The sequence below is a fragment of the Aegilops tauschii genome, chromosome 1 (assembly GCF_002575655.3).
Source record: "Aegilops tauschii subsp. strangulata cultivar AL8/78 chromosome 1, Aet v6.0, whole genome shotgun sequence".
Taxonomy (NCBI): Eukaryota; Viridiplantae; Streptophyta; class Magnoliopsida; order Poales; family Poaceae; genus Aegilops; species Aegilops tauschii.
Window position 1 is genome coordinate 435,713,265 of NC_053035.3, and position 20,063 is coordinate 435,733,327.

The 20,063-nt window shown below is 45.3% G+C and overlaps 1 protein-coding gene across 1 annotated transcript; it reads right to left on the reverse strand.

The window, feature by feature from the left end:
• Window positions 1-2,173: 2,173 nt before the first annotated feature.
• LOC109773421 (probable anion transporter 7) lies at window positions 2,174-4,674 on the reverse strand. The gene is made up of 2 exons (XM_020332112.4): window positions 4,478-4,674; window positions 2,174-3,826 (listed from the first exon to the last, which is right to left on the reverse strand). Exon 2 carries the CDS (start codon window positions 3,687-3,689, stop codon window positions 2,379-2,381), a length of 1,311 nt encoding a protein of 436 aa, XP_020187701.1. The 5' UTR covers window positions 3,690-3,826; window positions 4,478-4,674; the 3' UTR covers window positions 2,174-2,378.
• Between the last annotated feature and the right edge of the window lie 15,389 nt (window positions 4,675-20,063).

A 20,063-nucleotide genomic window follows, 5' to 3' on the forward strand; every position in this document is an offset into this window, starting at 1 on the left:
TGGTTGATCAACGAGCAACGCAACATGATCTCCATGTGTCATGCGAACTCATCGTCCATTGCCGCTAGGGTAGCTTCTCCTCCTCCACGTTCGGAACCGGCTCATCCTTCATGGCGGACGGAGCCGAGGATGGAGATGGGCCCAGTGATCGCGGCTGGCACCACAAACTAGCCAGAGTCCTGGCGCGGCGGAGGCTGGTCGAAGCGATAACCATCTACCAGCCACCACACCTGGGTCTTCTTGGCGCCAGTCTTCTTGCCCATCACTGTGACCGGCGGTGGGGAGTGCTGTGTGTGCGGTGGCTTTGGGAGGGGGAGTGCGCGGATAGGGTTTGGGGGCGTCCAGCTGGCCGGTTTTAAGAGTTGGAGTAGGCTTCTTGAGTGACGTGCCGACGTGATTACTGGTACGCAACAAGCCAGTCAAGCAGTGTGAATGCGTGAAGGGTTCTATAGTTGGTCAAAGGGGGTTTTGGGGTAGGTCCGGGGTGTCGGAGTTTGACGTGGCGGACGTCCGAAGTCCCCTAGAGCTACCCCCGATTTGGAGCCGACCTCGGAGATTTGAACGTCTAGACTAGTTCAACCTGTTTTGTGATCCACATTGGATGGCTAAAAGTGTCCAGACCGTCTAGTGTGAACATTCGCGGGAGTTTTGGTCATCCGCGTGGAGATGCCCCAAGGCCTCCAGCTTTATGCTGAATGGCGACATAAAGATGGCATTTCTCAGTAATGCTGAATGGCCACATAAAGATGACATTTCTCAGTAAACATAGAACCTTTCCACGCACGTATCAGTTCTATTGCATACTCCGACCAACACAAATTGTGAAGTTAAGGCTCCAGAGTTTGGCACTACCTCTGTACCAAAATATAAAACGTTTTTGTAGGCTAAACTGATACGGAGTACTGACTTATTTTATTTTTGCAGACACATATTCTCCTATGCAATCATCATGTCTAGCACATTCCACATGATATTTTGTTTTAGGTAGTGGACGTTTCTTTTGCGTTTTTCTAATCTTTTTGTTTGTTAATGAATCCTGTATGGATCACTATCCCGCCCTGCTGAACTTGTTCAAAAATAATAATAATTTAATCCACGAGAGGACACAATGAGCAGCAGGATATGTAATGAGTACTGGTTGCAAAGCGTAGTTTTCTTTAGGATTTTACATTCATGGATTGCTGGTCTCTGTGATTTGTAAGGAAAGCGTACGAGAAACCATAGGAACAGGATTTCCCACTATTTATCCATTTGATCCAAAGCATTGAACCATAGGAAAAATGGAAGAACTTTTCTTTGGTTTGAGTTCTATATAGGAAAATCGAAGGAATTTTACAATCCGGTGAAATTTCTTTTTTACATTCCTATGCACAAAGAACAAGGCAAAATGCCAAAAGTGGCATAATATTATCTTTATCTTACCTTTGCATAAGTTGTAATCTTAATTTGACCATGATTTTCTAGGATTACTGTGTTTTTCCTATTCCTACGAATCAAACAACCAATTACGCACATTTATGCGTTTTCACAGTCCTCTATTTTGCAGATGTAACCATATCCTATTCATGTGGTTTTTAAACCCTGTGAATCAAAGAGGCAGTAGAAAAAACAGGTGAATGTAAAGGAATGGATCTCCACCGATAGCAGGCTTCACATCCCAGCTTGTACTGACGGGCTATGTTGTCGAGCCGATGTATTGCACTATGAACTCTCTTTCTCTCTTAATTAATGAATGAGGCAAATCTTTTGCCTTTGTTTAAAAAAATTAAAAAAAATCCCAGCTTGCCAGGGATGAGGGCACAAGTTCTACAGCTTACAAAATGGGATCCCTTTAGTTACACTGAAATAAAAATCTTCCAGCAGGTTTATCAAACACAAAATGCACCTCTACACAGCCAAAGGGAGCCTTCCATGTCCCAGTCAGATTTAGCTATGATATGTTTAAATAGCAATTTCATTTTTTTAAACATAGACCAATTACATTTTCTTTTCAGATCCTGCCAGCAAGCGAAATGTTGCCAGGATAGAAAGAATGACATGTCATCCTGACTTCTAGCTACGCAATTCTCATTATTTCCTATCCCCAGGAAAATATCTTAAAAAACAGAGATGATGTATGCCCGATAAATTACACAATGGAATAGTTGTAAATAGGCCAATCAACAAGCCGGAATAACATAGTCGTATGATCATTCCAGAAAACACAATTTACTACAGAGAAGTATTATTCTTCCTAACATAACATAACTTAATATGTGTGGGATGCAGTCTGAGCTCTGAAATCTTACAGATAATGAATAAATACATGTGAGCTTCCCGTTTTTCTATCCTGCCTCGCCGTAAATGAGAAGAAAAGAAAAGGCAAAAATAATCATCCTCTATTCGAAAATCTTCTCACCAGTTGAGAAGATCAAGAAAATGACTGAACTAAAAATACAGAGGTATGCTGGAACAAAAAAGACTGTTTTCCAGGTTTCGGAGTTCGTTAGATCCATGTTAGAGGCCTTTGCAGCCTCCAGAATATTTCCCGTGAGGCCAACGCCAACTATCCCAGCCAATGTCCCAGCTGTATTTGAAACCCCCATCACTATGCCGGCGAACTTTGGAGCAACATCCATGTGATTCACTGCAAACCCTGCTCTTCCTAGAGCCAGAAAACCAAGGGATACAGATGAACAGATCACAGTCCCTGAGGGCGTCCCGAATGAAGGAAGGGCCATAAGTGCAACAGCCGAGACAACAAACCCAATGGTGTTAAGGAGCTTCCTTGTCTTGGTAACTGATAAGATCCTCTTTGTAATCAAGTGATCAGCAACCACTCCACCAATGTTGGAGAATATAAACATGTTGAAATAGGGAAGCATCTTTGACGATCCCATATCCTGGAGGCTGAGCTTAAGGGCCAGTTCGAAATAGGTAGGCAGCCAGTTCATGATAACATACAAGGCATAGTGGAAGGTGAAGTTGTTCACGACAATTGCCCAAACAGGTAGACTGAAGATAATTCTTCGCCATGGTATCTTTACAGTGCGAGGTGCAACAACCCCTGTTGATTGCGCCTTAATCTTCTCCCGAGATGCTACTTTTGGCATTGCCACTTTTGGAAGGTCAGTGCGAGGTGGCTCACTGGAGAACTTCAACCATATTACAGACCATGCTACTCCAAGTACTGCTTCGACTAAACATACAGATTGGGGTCCCATGTGCTTCACCAGACTTGGAAAAAACAGCATGCCACAAGCTGCCCCGAGGTACATCCCTGAGGTGGTTAACGACACTGAGCGAGAGCGCTCCTGCGGTGGCACCCATTGTGCCAGGACAGTGTGAATGGCAGGAAATATGAAACCTTGTGCTACACCAACAAAAAGGCGAGAAAGGACCAGAATGACTACTCTGTTGGGGTCCAGTGGAATTAGACCGCATATCAAAGACCATAACAGAAATGACAGCAGCAGAACACGTCTCCCTCCCAATCTCTGAGCTGCCCATCCACCAGGAATTTGCGACAGAACATAACCATAATAGAACATGGAGAGTATCAGGCCCTTGTTTGCTTGATTCACATTGATTGCATCAGCCGCAACGGTGTACGCAATCGAGAAACCCACACGCTCAATGTAACAGACATTTGTGCAGATGAATGTCAGCAACACTATGACATAACGCTTTGGGACCTTCATCCTCGGCATCACTAGTTAACTGGAGATGAACCTCAAAGTGTTGTAGCAGTCTCAATCAGGCCGCCACTTGCTGACCTCCCACGAATATTTACCAGGGTTTACCATAAACCTGTCTTTCTTCCTTCCATCTCTAGGGATACTAAGATCTGAAACAGACAAAACACTGATCATTCACCGGTATGAAACAATATGGGGCTTCTTCAGCCGTGCTTCATATGTCCATAGCAGTTTACTGATCTCATGAGCAATTTAACACAGGCAAAACACTATATGCTGCACAATAACTCAAGCTACCTGCTCAGTGTAGATGGAAAGACCAGCATCGCTCAGTTAGATGAATCAGGACTTGAACTATGCCTACCATTATGCAATGTGCGAAAAGGTTTGGAATCCTACACTATCATCAACTATGGTTGAAATGCAAACTGCAATTTGCAGGACATGTGGTTTTGACTGTCACAGCCTTTACATCCCAAAAGAACTAACTACACATTGGCAAAAATTCTAGAGATCCGAGTAAGCAGGCCCAAGTAGGTCGGTTCAAGATTTTCCCACCTCTGAGACAGATTCGCATCTAAAAAGATCCCAACTTGCGAGACCTTAACCGAAAACTTGCAGCATTCACCACCAACCTCCGGCGCCGCACCTGATCGCCCAGAGATCTGATACTCAAAGCCCCAAATCCTAACCAAAATTCGTCACACTCTCCAGCCCTTTGGCGCCAAACAAGCGCGAGGGTGGAGAAAAAGGGGGGAGAAAGCGTCGGGAGCGGGAAGCAGCGGGGAGCGGGCAACTACCTCGAGATCCCGGAGTCGTGTGGCGCCGCCTCCTGTGGGGACTGGGGTGCCCGGCCTCGCACTTGCCGTCGCGGGCGGCGACGGCGGGCAACGGAGGTGGAGGCGGGCCGCGTCGGTGAGTGCGATGCCCTGCTGCTGCTGCTGGGCTCGGCTGCGGCGGTGTGGTGTGGTGTGTTCAGTTTGGAGTCTCGTTTAACTTAACCGCGCGGAGGAGTGGAAATAGGAAAAAAGGGAGGAGGGTAGATCGAGAACGAGAGGTCAACTGTTCATCGGCACCATTTTTCCCCCCTCTCGCCTGCGGGAAGCACGTGCGTAGTTGGGGAGATTAATCAAAGGGCAGTAATCTGCGCCGGTGTGCCGGCCGAAAGTTTCGGCCGGTCGCACCGCAGCCGCCCGATTTACCTCTGTATTAACCGTCAGATCTAATCCTCACCAAGTCAACGCAGCTCATCTCTTCCTTCGCTAGTGTACACATCTAGCCGCCATGGATGAGCGAGGCACCCAGACTCGAAGCACCACCGGGCTTGGCCGCCCCCGGCGCCGGTCACCGCCCTCGCCACCGGTTGCCGCCCTCGCCGCCGGTGGCCACCTGTGTTTCATGCTGGCTCGGCGCATGCAGCAGCGTGTGCGCCGGTTGCAGCTCCCCCGGCGATGGTCGCAACTCCGCTGCGACGGTCGGAGTTGCGGCGGTGAAGATCACCGGACGCGCGCCCTCAAAGACGAGCTCACGTCTGAACCGAGGCAAGGCTTGAACCGTCGCACACCCTCTGTGTTGCAAACGTTGTTAAAAAAGCTTCAACCCCTGGATGGAAAAGCTTCAAGCCCTAGATGAAAAAGCTTCAACTGGCACTGCGATTCACGAGGAGATACAACCGTTGACGCAAAATGCTTCAACCTTAGATGAAAAAAGTTTCAACCAGATGATAGAGAGAGAGAGCTTTAACCAAGGGCTGCTCAAAACAAAAAAGTTTCAATCGTTTACACAAAAGCTTCAACCGTGGACGGAAAAAGCTTCAACCGTGTATGAAAAAGTTTCAATCATTAAGAAAGAAAGCTCCAACCTGACATTGCAACCAGAGAAAAGTTATGTGTTGTAGCAAAACGTGACGCCGGTCGTAGCAAAATGCTATGCCGGTTGTAGCAAAATCTATGCCGGTTGAAGCATGTAGCAAAACTGCAGCGTTTTGTCATCTTCTTCCACCTCCAGCCGTCGCTGGTTGAAGCTTTTTTTTTTGCATCGGTTGTAGCTTTCCAGACCGCCCGTTGCAACATCAAGGGGAGTCTCCCATGGTGCTCCCAGCTCGCCGTCGAGCTTCTAAGCCATGGGTGACTTGCATGTGAGCTCGCAGGTGATGCCCCCTATCATGGTAGCATCGGTGCTCAGCCCCATCGCGCGTGCGGCCATGGCTTATGAGCTCGTCGACTCAAACCGTGGTAGCAAAAGCGACGCCGATTGTAGCTGAGTGGGATGCCGGTTGTAGCAAAATGTGACATTGGTTGTAGCACGTAGCACAAAACACGACGTCTGCAGTGTTGCTCGGAACAGCGCCGCCGTCCTCGCAGCTTGCCGTCACCATGCTCGCCATCCATGATGGCAGCTCTCCTGGGCACCAGTTGCAGCAGGAAACGACGCGGTTCCAGCTTCCGCCGAGGCTGGCGAGCGAGGACGGCGAACGGCGACGAGGACGGTCGGTGCGGGTGGCCACCGGCGATGAGGACGGCTGGCGGGGACGGCGAACGGCGACGAGGACGGCCAACTGAGATAGGGACCGGCGAGATGAGAGAGAGAGAGAGGAAGCAGCGCAGCCGCGTGGGGCGTTTAATGGCGAGCGATTGGTGGGCCCGTCAGCCTCGTGTCCCATCCACGCGGAAAAAGGCTGGCCATACGATAGGAGGGGATCGCACGGGTCGCACGCGACCGGCCGAGTGGTTCGGCCGGCGCCCCGGCCCCAAACGTTTCCCTTAATCAAAGTAGGAGAGAATATCACATGGAAAAGTTTCGCTGAAAACCTTGTGGAAATGATGTTTTGAACTTTAGAAAAAAACTTAAAAAATACGAGATGTTAAGAATGTGATGTTCAATTAGCATGTGAAATTTCTACGTTCAGACACATTACAAAATCAACATTGAGTAGCGTCGAATGGTAAACATCACTATTTATTGCTGAATTTGTTTTTTTCATGGCTCGTAATTGGTAATGTATTTGAACTTGAAATTTCGCACGGCATTAGAACATCACCCTCTTAACATCCTGTATTTTTTTTAGATTTTTTTGAAACTTTCAAATGTGATTTTCACGAAGTTTTCTTTGAAACTCGGTTTTCATGTGATATTATCTCATCGAAGTAGTAGAGTATGCGATTGTGATGGTACATCTTCGTCGTAATAATATGATCTTTCATTTTTTTAGCTCTTAGTCGCACGGAAATTAAACGCAGATGTCATCGGGTGTACCTCGCAATCTTTTTTGCATTGTGGTTTCCTTTCTTTTCGGCTCACGGTGCCAAACTCGCTCCCACCTGGTCTTGATCTAGATGAGGGGTTTCCACCCATCATGTTCCTTATCGCTAGTTGTGGGCGAGAGATGGAGGTAGAGAGCAAAGAGGAGCACCACGGTGCTCACAGTCACAGGCGTGGGAGAGATTGTAGGAGTGTCTCCTTTTGCGTGCCCTGGGCGTCGTGGGTGTGATTGTTGGGGATCGTAGCAGAAATCAAAAAATTTCTACGCATCACCAAGATCAATCTATGGAGTTTACTAGCAACGAGAGGGAAGGAGTGCATCTACATACCCTTGTAGATCACGAGCGGAAGCGTTCAAGTGAAAGGGGTTGATGGAGTCGTACTCGTCGTGATCCAAATCACCGATGACCGAGCGCCGAACGGACGGCACCTCCGCGTTCAACACACGTATGGTTGGGAAGACGTCTCCTCCTTCTTGATCCAGCAAGGGGGAAGGAGAGGTTGATGGAGATCCAGCAGCACGACGGCGTGGTGGTGGAAGTAGCGAGGATCTCGGCAGGGCTTCGCCAAGCTCAGCGAGAGGGAGAGGTGTCACGGGAGGGAGAGGGAGGCGCCAGGGGCTTGGGTGTGGCTGCCCTCCCTCCCCCTTTATATAGGCCCTCTGGGGGGGCGCCGGCCCTGGGAGATGCAATCTCCAAGGGGGGGCGGCGGCCAAGGGGGTGGCTTGCCCCCCAAGCCAAGTGGGGCGCCCCCCACCCCTAGGGTTTCCAACCCTAGGCGCAGGGGAGGCCCAAGGGGGGCGCACCAGCCCACCAGGGGCTGGTTCCCTTCCCCTCTTCAGCCCATGGGTCCGGGATAGGTGGCCCCACCCGGTGGACCCTTCCGGTGGTCCCGGTACAATACCGGTGACCCCCGAAACTTTCCCGGTGGCCGAAACTGGACTTCCTATATATAATTCTTCACCTCTGGACCATTCCGGAACTCCTCGTGACGTCCGGGATCTCATCCGGGACTCCGAACAACTTTCGGGTTACCGCATACTAGTATCTCTACAACCCTAGCGTCACCGAACCATAAGTGTGTAGACCCTACGGGTTTGGGAGACATGCAGACATGACTGAGACGACTCTCTGGTCAATAACCAACAGCGGGATCTGGATACCCATGTTGGCTCCCACATGTTCCACGATGATCTCATCGGATGAACCACGATGTCGAGGATTCAATCAATCCCGTATACAATTCCCTTTGTCAATCGGTATGTTACTTGCCCGAGATTCGATCGTCGGTATCCCAATACCTTGTTCAATCTCGTTACCGGCAAGTCACTTTACTCGTACCGTAATGCATGATCCCGTGACCAAACACTTGGTCACATTGAGCTCATTATGATGATGCATTACCGAGTGGGCCCAGAGATACCTCTCCGTCATACGGAGTGACAAATCCCAGTCTCGATTCGTGCCAACCCAACAGACACTTTCGGAGATACCCGTAGTGCACCTTTATAGCCACCCAGTTACGTTGTGACGTTTGGCACACCCAAAGCACTCCTACGGTATCCGGGAGTTGCACAATCTCATGGTCTAAGGAAATGATACTTGACATTGGAAAAGCTCTAGCAAACGAACTACACGATCTTGTGCTATGCTTAGGATTGGGTCTTGTCCATCACATCATTCTCCTAATGATGTGATCCCGTTATCAATGACATCCAATGTCCATAGTCAGGAAACCATGACTATCTGTTGATCAACGAGCTAGTCAACTAGAGGCTCACTAGGGACATGTTGTGGTCTATGTATTCACACATGTATTACGATTTTCGGATAACACAATTATATCATGAACAATAGACAATTATCATGAACAAGGAAATATAATAATAACCATTTTATTATTGCCTCTAGGGCATATTTCCAACAGTGATGACATGGCCGTTGCCACCATCGGTGACGGGCAATTCCACCATGAACCAAGCTCTACCTTGATGCAGCCACACATCGCCTCCCTACTCCCGTGCTCTTGCCTTCCTTCACTCCAACACCATGACATGCTTCACCTACAACTTCCCTTCCTCTCCTCCCATGCCATCGACTTTTCCCTTTCATGTCGCTCTGTCTACCATGTGGAGGCATCGAGCTAGACCCCTCGGGGCATGATGATTTGGATCATCTCTCTCTCTCTCTCTCTCTCTCTCTCTCTCTCGCGCGCTTATATCTCCTCTTTCTCCTTCGTATGATTCTTATCTCTCTCTGGGTTTTTCCTCTTTGAACTTCCATACAAAGGAGGCCAGGACCGAGTGCAGGCCGACGACTAGGACAAACAACTGGTGACTGGTACGTTCATTTTTCCTACTATTATTTATAATGTTTTTTGATCATTATAATACTTTGTGATGCAATTCTAGTGCCTTTTCTCTCTTAATTTGCAAGATTTACATGGAGAGGGAAATTGTCGGTAGCTAGACTTCTGGACCTGGAAAAGCTACATCGGAGATACTTATTCTGCACAACTCCAAATGACCTGAAATTTCATGGAATTTTTTTTATGTAACATAAAAATACTGGAACAAAGAAGTACCAGAGGGGGCCCACCAGTTGCCCACAAGGCAACAGGGCGTGGCCACCCCCGGGCATGCCCTGATGCCTTGTGGGGCCCACAGCTGGCCTCTGGCCCCCATCTTCTACTAATATGAAGGGTTTTGACCGAGAAAATATCAAGAAAGGGCCGTCGTCTCGAGGTGGAACCTGGGCAGGAGCACTTTAGCTCTCCGGCAGAGCAATTCCGCCGGGAGGGAGAAATCGACGCCATTGGCATCACCAACAACCCTCTCATCGTGGGAGGACCAATCTTCATCAACATCTTCACCAGCACCATCTCATCTCAAACCCTACTTCATCTTTTGTATTCAATCTTTGTCTCAAAACCTCAGATTGGTACCTCTGGGTTGCTAGTAGTGTTGATTACTTCTCGTAGTTGATGCTAGTTGGTTTATTTGTTGGAAGATTATATGTTTAGATCCTTGACGATATTCAATACCCCTCTGATCTTGAACATGAATATGATTTGTGAGTAGTTACTTTTGTTCTTGAGGACATGGGAGAAGTCTTGTTACAAGAATCATGTGGATTTGGTATTCGTTCGATATTTTTGATGATATGTATGTTGTTGCTTTCTTTAGTGGTGTCATGTGAACTGTTGGGGAACGTAGTAATTTCAAAAAAATTCCTACGCACACGCAAGATCATGGTGATGCATAGCAACGAGAGGGGAGAGTGTCGTCGTAGACCGTAAGCAGAAGCGTTATGAGAACGCAGTTGATGTAGTCGTACGTCTTCACGATCCGACCGATCCAAGTACCGAACGCACGGCACCTCCGAGTTCAGCACACGTTCAGCTCGATGACATCCCACGAACTCCAATCCAGCAGAGCTTCGCGGGAGAGTTCCATCAGCACGACGGCGTGATGACGGTGATGATGTTGCTACCGACGCAGGGCTTCGCCTAAGCACCGCTACGATATGATCGAGGTGGATTATGGTGGAGGGGGGCACCGCACACGGCTTGGAACAATCAACTTGTGTGTGCTAGGGTGCCCCCTGCCCCCGTATATAAAGGAGCAAGGGGGAGGCCGGGCTGGCCTTGGGGCGCGCCAAGGAGAGGGGGAGTCCTCCTCCTAGTGGGAGTAGGACTCCCCTTTCCTAGTCCAACTAGGAAGGGGGAAGGAAGGAGAGGAAGAGAGGGAGGAAAGGGGGGGCGCCGCCCCCCTCCTTGTCCAATTCGGACTCCCAAGGGGGGGGGGCAGCCCTAGGCCCTCTCCTCTCTCTCCCACAAGGCCCATGTTGGCCCATTATATCCCCCGGGGGTTCCGATAACCCATCGGCACTCCGATAAATATCCAGTGACTCCCGGAACTCATCCGGTGTCCGAATATAGTCGTCCAATATATCGATCTTTATGTCTCGACCATTTCGAGACTCCTCGCCATGTCCGTGATCATATCCGGGACTCCGAACTACCTTAGGTACATCAAAACACATAAACTCATAATACCGATCGTCACTGAACGTTAAGCGTGCGGACCCTACGGGTTCGAGAACTATGTAGACATGACCGGGACTCGTTTCCGGTCAATAACCAATAGCGGAACCTGTATGCTCATATTGGCTCCTACATATTCTACGAAGATCTTTATCGGTCAAACCGCATAACAACATACGTTGTTCCCTTTGTCATCGGTATGTTACTTGCCCGAGACTCGATCGTCGGTATCTCAATACCTAGTTCAATCTCGTTACCGGCAAGTCTCTTTACTCGTTCCGTAATACATCATCCTGCAACTAACTCATTAGTTGCATTGCTTGCAAGGCTTATAGTGATGTGCATTACCGAGAGGGCCTAGAGATACCTCTCCGACAATCGGAGTGACAAATCCTAATCTTGATCTATGCCAACTCAACAAGTACCATCGAAGACACCTGTAGAGCACTTTTATAATCACCCAGTTACGTTGTGACGTTTGGTAGCACACAAAGTGTTCCTCCGGTATTCGGGAGTTGCATAATCTCATAGTCATAGGAACATGTATAAGTCATGAAGAAAGCAATAGCAATGTACCAAACGATCGTATGCTAAGCTAACGGAATGGGTCAAGTCAATCACATCATTCTCTAGTGATGTGATCCCGTTAATCAAATGACAACTCATGTCCATGGCTAGGAAACTTAACCATCTTTGATTCAACGAGCTAGTCAAGTAGAGGCGTACTAGTGACACTTAGTTTGTCTATGTATTCACACATGTACTAAGTTTCCGGTTAATACAATTCTAGCATGAATAATAAACATTTATCATGATATAAGGAAATATAAATAACAACTTTATTATTGCCTCTAGGGCATATTTCCTTCATGAACGTCAACTACATGACACTCCACCATACTTGGGCGTAAGGGAAGGCATTGTGGAGTAATAAGTAGATGATGGGTTGCTAGAGTGACAGAAGCTTAAACCCTAGTTTATGCGTTATTCCATAAGGGCCGGGTTGATTTGGATCCATATGGTTCATGCTATAGTTAGATTTATCTTAATTCTTCTTTCGTAGTTGCGGATGCTTGCGAGAGGGGGTAATCATAAGTGGGAGGCTTGTTCAAGTAAGAACAACGCCCAAGCACCGGCCCACCCACATATCAAATCATCAAAGTAGCGAACGCGAATCAAATAAACATGATGAAAGTAACTAGATGATAATTCACATGTGTCCTCGAGAACGCTTTGCTTATTATGAGAGATTGTTCCAGCGTGTCCTTTGCTATAAAAAGGATTGGTCCACCTTGCTGCACCTTTGTTACCATTGCTACTTGCACTCGTTACAAATTACCTTGCTACCAAACTATCGGTTACCGATAATTTCAGTGCTTGCAGAGAATACCTTGCTGAAAACCGCTTATCATTTTCTTCTGCTCCTTGTTGGGTTCGACACTCTTACTTGTCGAAAGGACTAAAATTGATCCCCTATACTTGTGGGTGATCAAGACTCTTTTTTGGTGCCGTTGCCGGGGAGTGAAGCGCCTTTGGTAAGTGGAATTCGGTAAGGAAACATTTATACTGAGTGCTGAAATTTGCTGTTACTTGTCAGTATGGAAAACAATCCTTTGAGGGGTTTGTTTGGGGTATCTTCCAAAGCCATGGAAAGGATATGTTTTAACCAAAGTAATTAACTCTGGGTCGACAGAGAATTCATAATCCTTATTAGTAATAAAGATAGGTGAAGTAGCAAACTTAGGATCATATTTCATTCTAGCATTTAAAGATTTTTCTTTCAACTTGCATAGCAGCTTCTTAAGATCATCTCTATCCTTACAAGCAAGAAAGTCCCTAGCTACCTCTCCATCCATAACATAACCCTCAAGTATCTCAGGCAATTCATATCCAGGAGCACTAGTTCCAATAGGTGAATCATAATTTTCAGTTTCAATAATTTCATCAACTTTAGTAATTTCATCAGTTTCAGCATTCTCAATTTCTTTAGCTCTAGCAAGTTGTTCATCAAGAAATTCACCTAGTGGCACAGTCTTATCAAGCAAAGTACTAGCATCATCAGTAGCATCATTCATAGTAGAAGTAGCATCATGAATTACTTGCGACATATCAGAAATAATAACAGGTTGTGGTGTTGCAAGCTTACTTAAAACAGAAGGTGAATCAAGTGCAGAGCTAGATGGCAGTTCCTTACCTCCCCTTGTTTTAGAGGGAATGATCTTGGTTTTATCATCCTAAGATTCTTCATAGTGATCAACATATATTTATCCCAAGTGACTCAACAAATATAGCTATGCTCCCCGGCAACGGTGCCAGAAAAAGGTCTTGATAATCCACACGTATAGGGGATCGCAACAGTTTTCGAGGGTAGAGTATTCAACCCAAAATTATTGATTCGACACAAGGGGAGCCAAAGAATATTTGTAAGTATTAGCAGTTGAGTTGTCAATTCAACCACACCTGGACACTAAATGTCTGCAGTAGAGTGGTCAGTAGCACAGTAGTATGGTAATTTGATAGCGGTAGCAATGATAGTAACACTAACAGCAACAGTAGTAGCAATTGTTTTGTAGCAGTTGTAACAGTAGTAACTTAGCAAGAACAATATGTGAAAAGCTCGTAGGCATTGGATCGGTGATAATGTTGGATAATATTCATCATATAATAGTCATAACCTAGGGTGACATAGAACTAGCTCCAATTCATCAATGTAATGTAGGCTTGTATTCCGTAAATAGTCATACATGCTTATGGAAAAGAACTTGCATGACATCTTTTGTCCTACTCTCCCGTGGCAGTGGGGTCCATAAGGAAACTAAGGGATATTAAGACTTATTTTTAATAGAGAACCGGAACAAAGCATTAACACATAGTGAATACATGAACTCCTCAAATTACGGTCATCACCGGAAAGAATCCCAATTGTTGTCACATTGGGGTATGGAGATCATAACATGTAGTAGGTGCATATAACTTGCAAGATCGGATCAAGAACACAAATATATTGGTGAAAACATAAATGGTTCAGATCTAAAATCATGGCACTCGGGCCCTAGTGACAAGCATTAAGCATAGCAAAGTCATAGCAACATCAATCTCAGAACATAGTGGATACTAGGGATCAAGCCCTAACAAACTTAACTCGATTACATGATGCATCTCATCCAACTTCTCACCAACCAGCGAGCCTACGAAGGAATTACTCACTCCCGGTTGGGAGCATCATGGAATTGGCGATGAAGGAGGGTTGGTGATGACGAAGACCGAAGATTCCCCTCTCCGGAGTCCCGAACGGACTCCAGACCTGGCCTCCCGATGAAGAACAGGAGGTGGCGGCGGCTCCGCCTCGTGAAACGCTATAATTCTTCCTCCCTTGATTTTTTTCTCCAAAAATTGGTATTTATGTAGTTGGAATTAGGGTCTGCAGGGCCATGAGGTGGGCACAACCCACCAGGGTGCGCCTGGAGGGGGGGGGGGTGCCCTGGTGTATCGTGCTCACCCATCGCTGTCCAGCAAGCCTACGAAGAGATTACTCACTTCCGATGGTGAGCATCATGAAATTGGTGATGGAGGATGGTTGGTGATGACGATGGCGGCGAATCCCCCTCTCCGGAGCCCCGAACGGACTCTAGATCTGGCCTCCTGATGAAGAACAGGACATGGCGGCGGCTCCGTATTGTAAAACATAATGAAACTTCCTCCCTTATTTTTTCTCGAAAAATAGGAATTTATAGAGTCGGAATTAGGGTCAGCGGAGCCTCGTGGGCCCCACTACCCACCAGGGCGCGCCAAAGGGGGGTGACGCGCCCTGGTGCCTAGTGGGCAGCTGCCCCCCTCCAGTGGGTCTTGGTTCTAGTATTTTTCTTTTATTTCAGAATAATTCTCCAAAAAGTTTCCTCCAATTCCGAGAACTTTTATTTCTGCACAAAAACAACACCATGGTAGTTCTGCTGAAAACAGCGTCAGTACGGGTTAGTTTCATTCAAATCATGCAAATTAAAGTCCAAAACAAGAGCAAAAGTGTTTGGAAAAGTAGATACGATAGAGACGTATCAACTCCCCCACGCTTAACTCATTGCTTGTCCTCAAGCAATTCAGGTAACAAACTGAAAGTGATAAAGAAAAACTTTTAGGGACTCTTTTGTTCTTGTGTCCATATATATGCTTAAATAATACCCAGGTTCTCAGCAAAGATCATGACTAACCATGCGAAGAATAACTCTTAGAAATTATATTCACTCATATCAATGGCATAATCAACTAGCGAGCAATAATAAAATATCTCAAATGTTAACACTTTGTCAAAACAATCATGATATAATATGACAATAATGGTATCTCGCTAGCCCTTTCTGAGACTGCAAAACATAAATGCAGAACACCTCCAAAGTTCAAGCAACGACTAAACATTGTAATTCATGGTAGAAGAGATCCAGTCATGATGCACACAACATTAACTATACACAATGCATAAGAATGACAATAGTGCTCTCAGGACTGGTGCTTGTTTGAGAAGGTGACGACTCAACATAAAAGTAAATAGATACCCCTTCGCAGAGGGAAGCAGAGATTTGTAGAGGTGCCAAAGCTCGAAGCTTAAATCAGAGATAAATATAATTTTGGGAGGTATACCTTTCCTGTCAATGTTACGACCAAGAGTTACCAATATCTTCCATGCTAAACATGTTAGCGGTGGTTCCCAAGTGGTAAAAGTAAAGTTTACTCCCCCTCCACCAACAAACACAAGCAATGGCTAGCCGAATCCTCAGGTGCCCTCCATACCAACAACAGTCCAGGGGAGTTTGTTTCATTTTATTGTAATTTTAATCATGGGACTGGGCATCTCGATTACCGGTCCCTCTCATGCAAGGACGAGTGAATAAACACTCATCATGAGAATGACCCGCTTAGCATGGAAGATACTGACCACCCCCTGTCACTCCATGAGCAGTACGGGCACGCAAAATAGATGGTCATTTGAATTTTTAGAGATGGCACATGCAAATTTACTTGGAACGGCAGGGTAATACCGCATATAGGTAGATATAGTGGACTTATCTGGAATAACTCTGGTTTAAGGATTTTGATGCACAAGCAGTATTTCCGCTTAGTACAGGCGAAGGCTAGCAAATAGGTTGAGAAGCGACCAACTAGAGAGCGAAAACGGTCATAATCATGCATTATGAATAATTAACATTGAATACTAGCATGAGTAGGATATAAACACCATGAACATAAATATCGTGGAGGCTATGTTGGTTTTGAATCAACTACATGTGTGAACATGTACCAAGTCAAGCCACTTGAAACATTCAGAGGAGGATACCATATCATCATACTACATCACAACCCTTTTAGTGCATGTTGACATCTAACATAAATCATTATCCACTCCTAGCTACTTAAGCATGGCATGATCAACTATAATCTCTAATTGTCACTGTAAACATGTTTAATCATAATATGTTGAATCATGGATACCGAGTTAAACGTATTTACAAAAACAAAAACAAGTTGAGTTCAGACCTGCTTTTCCCTGCCACAGTCACTTCATCAAATATCATCATTATTGCCTTTCACTTGCACGACCGAATGATATGGAAATAATAGTAGTGCAAGAGTGTTGTGGACTATGCTGGAATCTGCAAACATTTTATTCAAAGGAGAAGACAAAATACTATGGGCTCTTTGTCAGATCAACAATAATGCATATGAGTGCCACTCAACATTTTCATCGTGGTCTTCTCCTTAGTATGACTCAACAACAGAAAAGAATTTCAGAGAAATACACTGTAATATTTTTGGAGTTTTTGTTTTTTCTTGAAGAAAGCAAATTAAAGAAAGAAAAAGAAAAACAAGAAAAACTATTTACACGGGAAAGCTCCCAACAGGCAAAAGAAGAAATGAGAAGTCTTTTTGGGTTTTCTTTTAATACTATAACTAATTTAAACTAGAAAGAAAAACCGAAAAGAAGCAAGAAATATTTTTGGATTTTCTCAAAGTTTTTTTCAAACACATAAGAAGAAAGCGAGAAAATAAATATAAAACGGATAATACAATGAAAGAGGATGAACATCAACAACTGGAATGAAGTGTGTGAACATGAATGTAATATCAGTGAGAAATACGTACCCCCCAAGCTTTGGCTTTCGCCTAGCTTGCACTACAAAAAAACCACTTCCGTGATGATACACACAGTAGGTCACGTTTTCTGTCATGCATGTACATCCATGACAATTTTATGATAGAATCAAGATAGTCATACCTGTGCTGTTATAGAAGTGTTCCATGACAATACCAAAATTATCATCACGGAAGTGTCCACTTCCATGACGATAAATGACGCGTCATGGAAGTGGTTTTGTCAAGGGTAGCTGACATGTGGCATCCACCGTAACGGGTCACCGTTAAGCTATCGGGTTCCGGTTTGGATCCGATAACCCGTTAACAGCCAGGACCAGTGGGGATTTTCCACGTGTAAAATTCTGATTCATCGGTGTATCCACGTGTCAGCTCCACGTTGGGACATGTGTCATCCCAGCGAGTGGACGGGACGCGCCTATGGTACGTCGACACATGGCTCGGCCCAACAGTGGCCTGTTTAGGTTAAAAACCGGGCCTGTCAAAATAAGCGGGCCGACCCATTAGTGGCCACTTGAGTCAGGCCCATTCATAAGCACGACCCATACGATTTACACGGAATCAGCCCATCAAAGGCCCATTCTAGATTTGACAATTCCGGCCCATCGTCAGTTTCAGCCTGTTAACGGCCCGCTACGTCTTTGGGCTCAATTACGGCCCGACCTTCTTTCGGCCTGTTAGCATCCCATTATAGATATGGACCAATATGCCGCCGACACGTCTTTCGGCCTTTTCCCGGCCCATTCTGTAGTTGAACCAACTTCTAGCCCGTTGTGACTTTCGGCCTTTCCTCGGCCCATTCTGTACATGGGCCAACTTCTAGCCCATTTTGTCTTTCGGCCTGTTAATGGCCCGCACAACAGTTGGGACTTTGACGGTGCCACCTGATTTTGGGTCCATTAGCGGCCCACATTCCGCAGGGCACAATTTCAGCCCGACGCGACTTTCGGCCTGTTAAAAGCCTAGTTTGTAAATTGGGCCTCTTCTGGCCGAAAAGACTTTTACTAGCCCGTGAAGTAAAAGGGCCGAGACAAAATTGACATTTATTTTGGCCTGCTAGAGGCCCGCGGGCCGTTTCCATTTATATGGCCCTATCGAGCTTTCAGCCTGTTAACGGCCTGCTAAGAGCCATTGTTACGGTGGGCCACATCGATTGGGATCCACTAAATATTAAGTTGACCAGCCCAATTAAGGCCCGCTTTGACTACACATGTTTGTTCGTTCGGATGGCGTCTAGGTAATGTTTGGGCATGTTGGCCCCCCATTTCAACGATATAGCATATACAAAGAATTATCCTACTCTATACTATCGCCTCTAAAAAACCTACACTATACAATAAAGAGGCTAAGGCATAGAAACGAAGAATAATCCTACACTATACAATAAAGAAATTACAGCAGATTATATCCACTAGGCATTATAGTTCGGCACCAGTGATAATAAAGCGTACAAAAATAGCAAATTACATACACTGGGCAAATAAAGCTCATACATCATGGACACGCATCAACAGAACTTACCATTTGAACTATAATCTCTTCAGAAAATAGGATTGGCCAGATTCAGATAGCACAAATTTCAGTCTGCAAAATCTACAATTCCTTTGTGGTTACCTCAGTGTCTTGTTTCATTTTTTTGACTCCTGTCTAATACCTGCAACTCCAGTCTCAACATGTTGATTACATGTTGAGAATCATATACACGGTGTCTTGCCACCTCTAGTTGATGCTCGAGAACATCAGCACATTCCAATTCCAATCCATAATCATCTGGTAACGGCCATGCCGCACTGCTTTCAGATCTTTGTGTTGATGTCACTTCATCCTGGAATGTTTCTGTAAGTACACCTGACTCGGGCAAAAATATAGTTACAACAGTGAAGCGAGCAAGACAGACTATCTTGTACATGGCAAAACAGGAATAACAATAATGTTACACGTCATGAAGCATAAGCAGGTGATATTTTAAAAATTATAAAAATGGTAGTCTGTGTAGCCCGCATACAAATATCTCTCTTAGCTCACCAGAGGAGCATGATGTTGGGGCCAAATCCAAAACACAGACATGTTACAAATTTAGACCACACACAGCTACTGGACATTATATATATATATATCTTGCGTATAAGTAAGCAAGCAGTTGGACATTCTGTAGCTCAATTAAAGTCTTAGAGAGCATAATGAATAGCAGAGGGATTCATACAAGCCTACTACAACAAGCAAAACTATGCAATCATTAGCCTCGTATAAACTAGATTGTGAGCCTCATGCAGTAATAGTTGGTTAATAGACTTGAAAGCTTCACACACACTTCACCAGAGTAATTAAATGGTAAGGCCTTTAATTATGTCAACTAATAGTTATACAAGTACCCAACATCAGGCATCATTGTTTGGGCATCTCATTAACTGAGGACAAATAAAGCAATTGAAAAGAGCAATTTAACTATGCCTGAAACAAACAAGCAATTGAACTGTTGAGTTGGCAGCATGCATACATGCACGCCTCAATAACATCCATGGCCTAGCTACATTTACTATATAAAGGAACAAGTAATGTAATATTGTTTGCCCCCTATGAAGTATCTCGACTAGTATGTAATCAAGATCCTAGTAATGATAGGGAAGCTAATGATGTGAATATGTGTTTGGTTATGACATTTATGACATCGACAACTCTACCATAGCAGGAAGCAGTTTCACACTGTTCACTACTATAAGATGTTTTAGATATTTAAAAGTAGACTACATCTGTAATGAGTGAACAGACACATTAAAATGTGTTTACATACATCTGATTTACAAAAAGTTAAAACATCATATAGTAGTGAGTGGAGGGAGTTTTAATCAATGACCCAATGACTGGGTTACAGGTGAAGAACCCTACGCAAGCACAATGTTAGACAAATAGGATGTCCTGGTAATTGTAATACTGTGACTT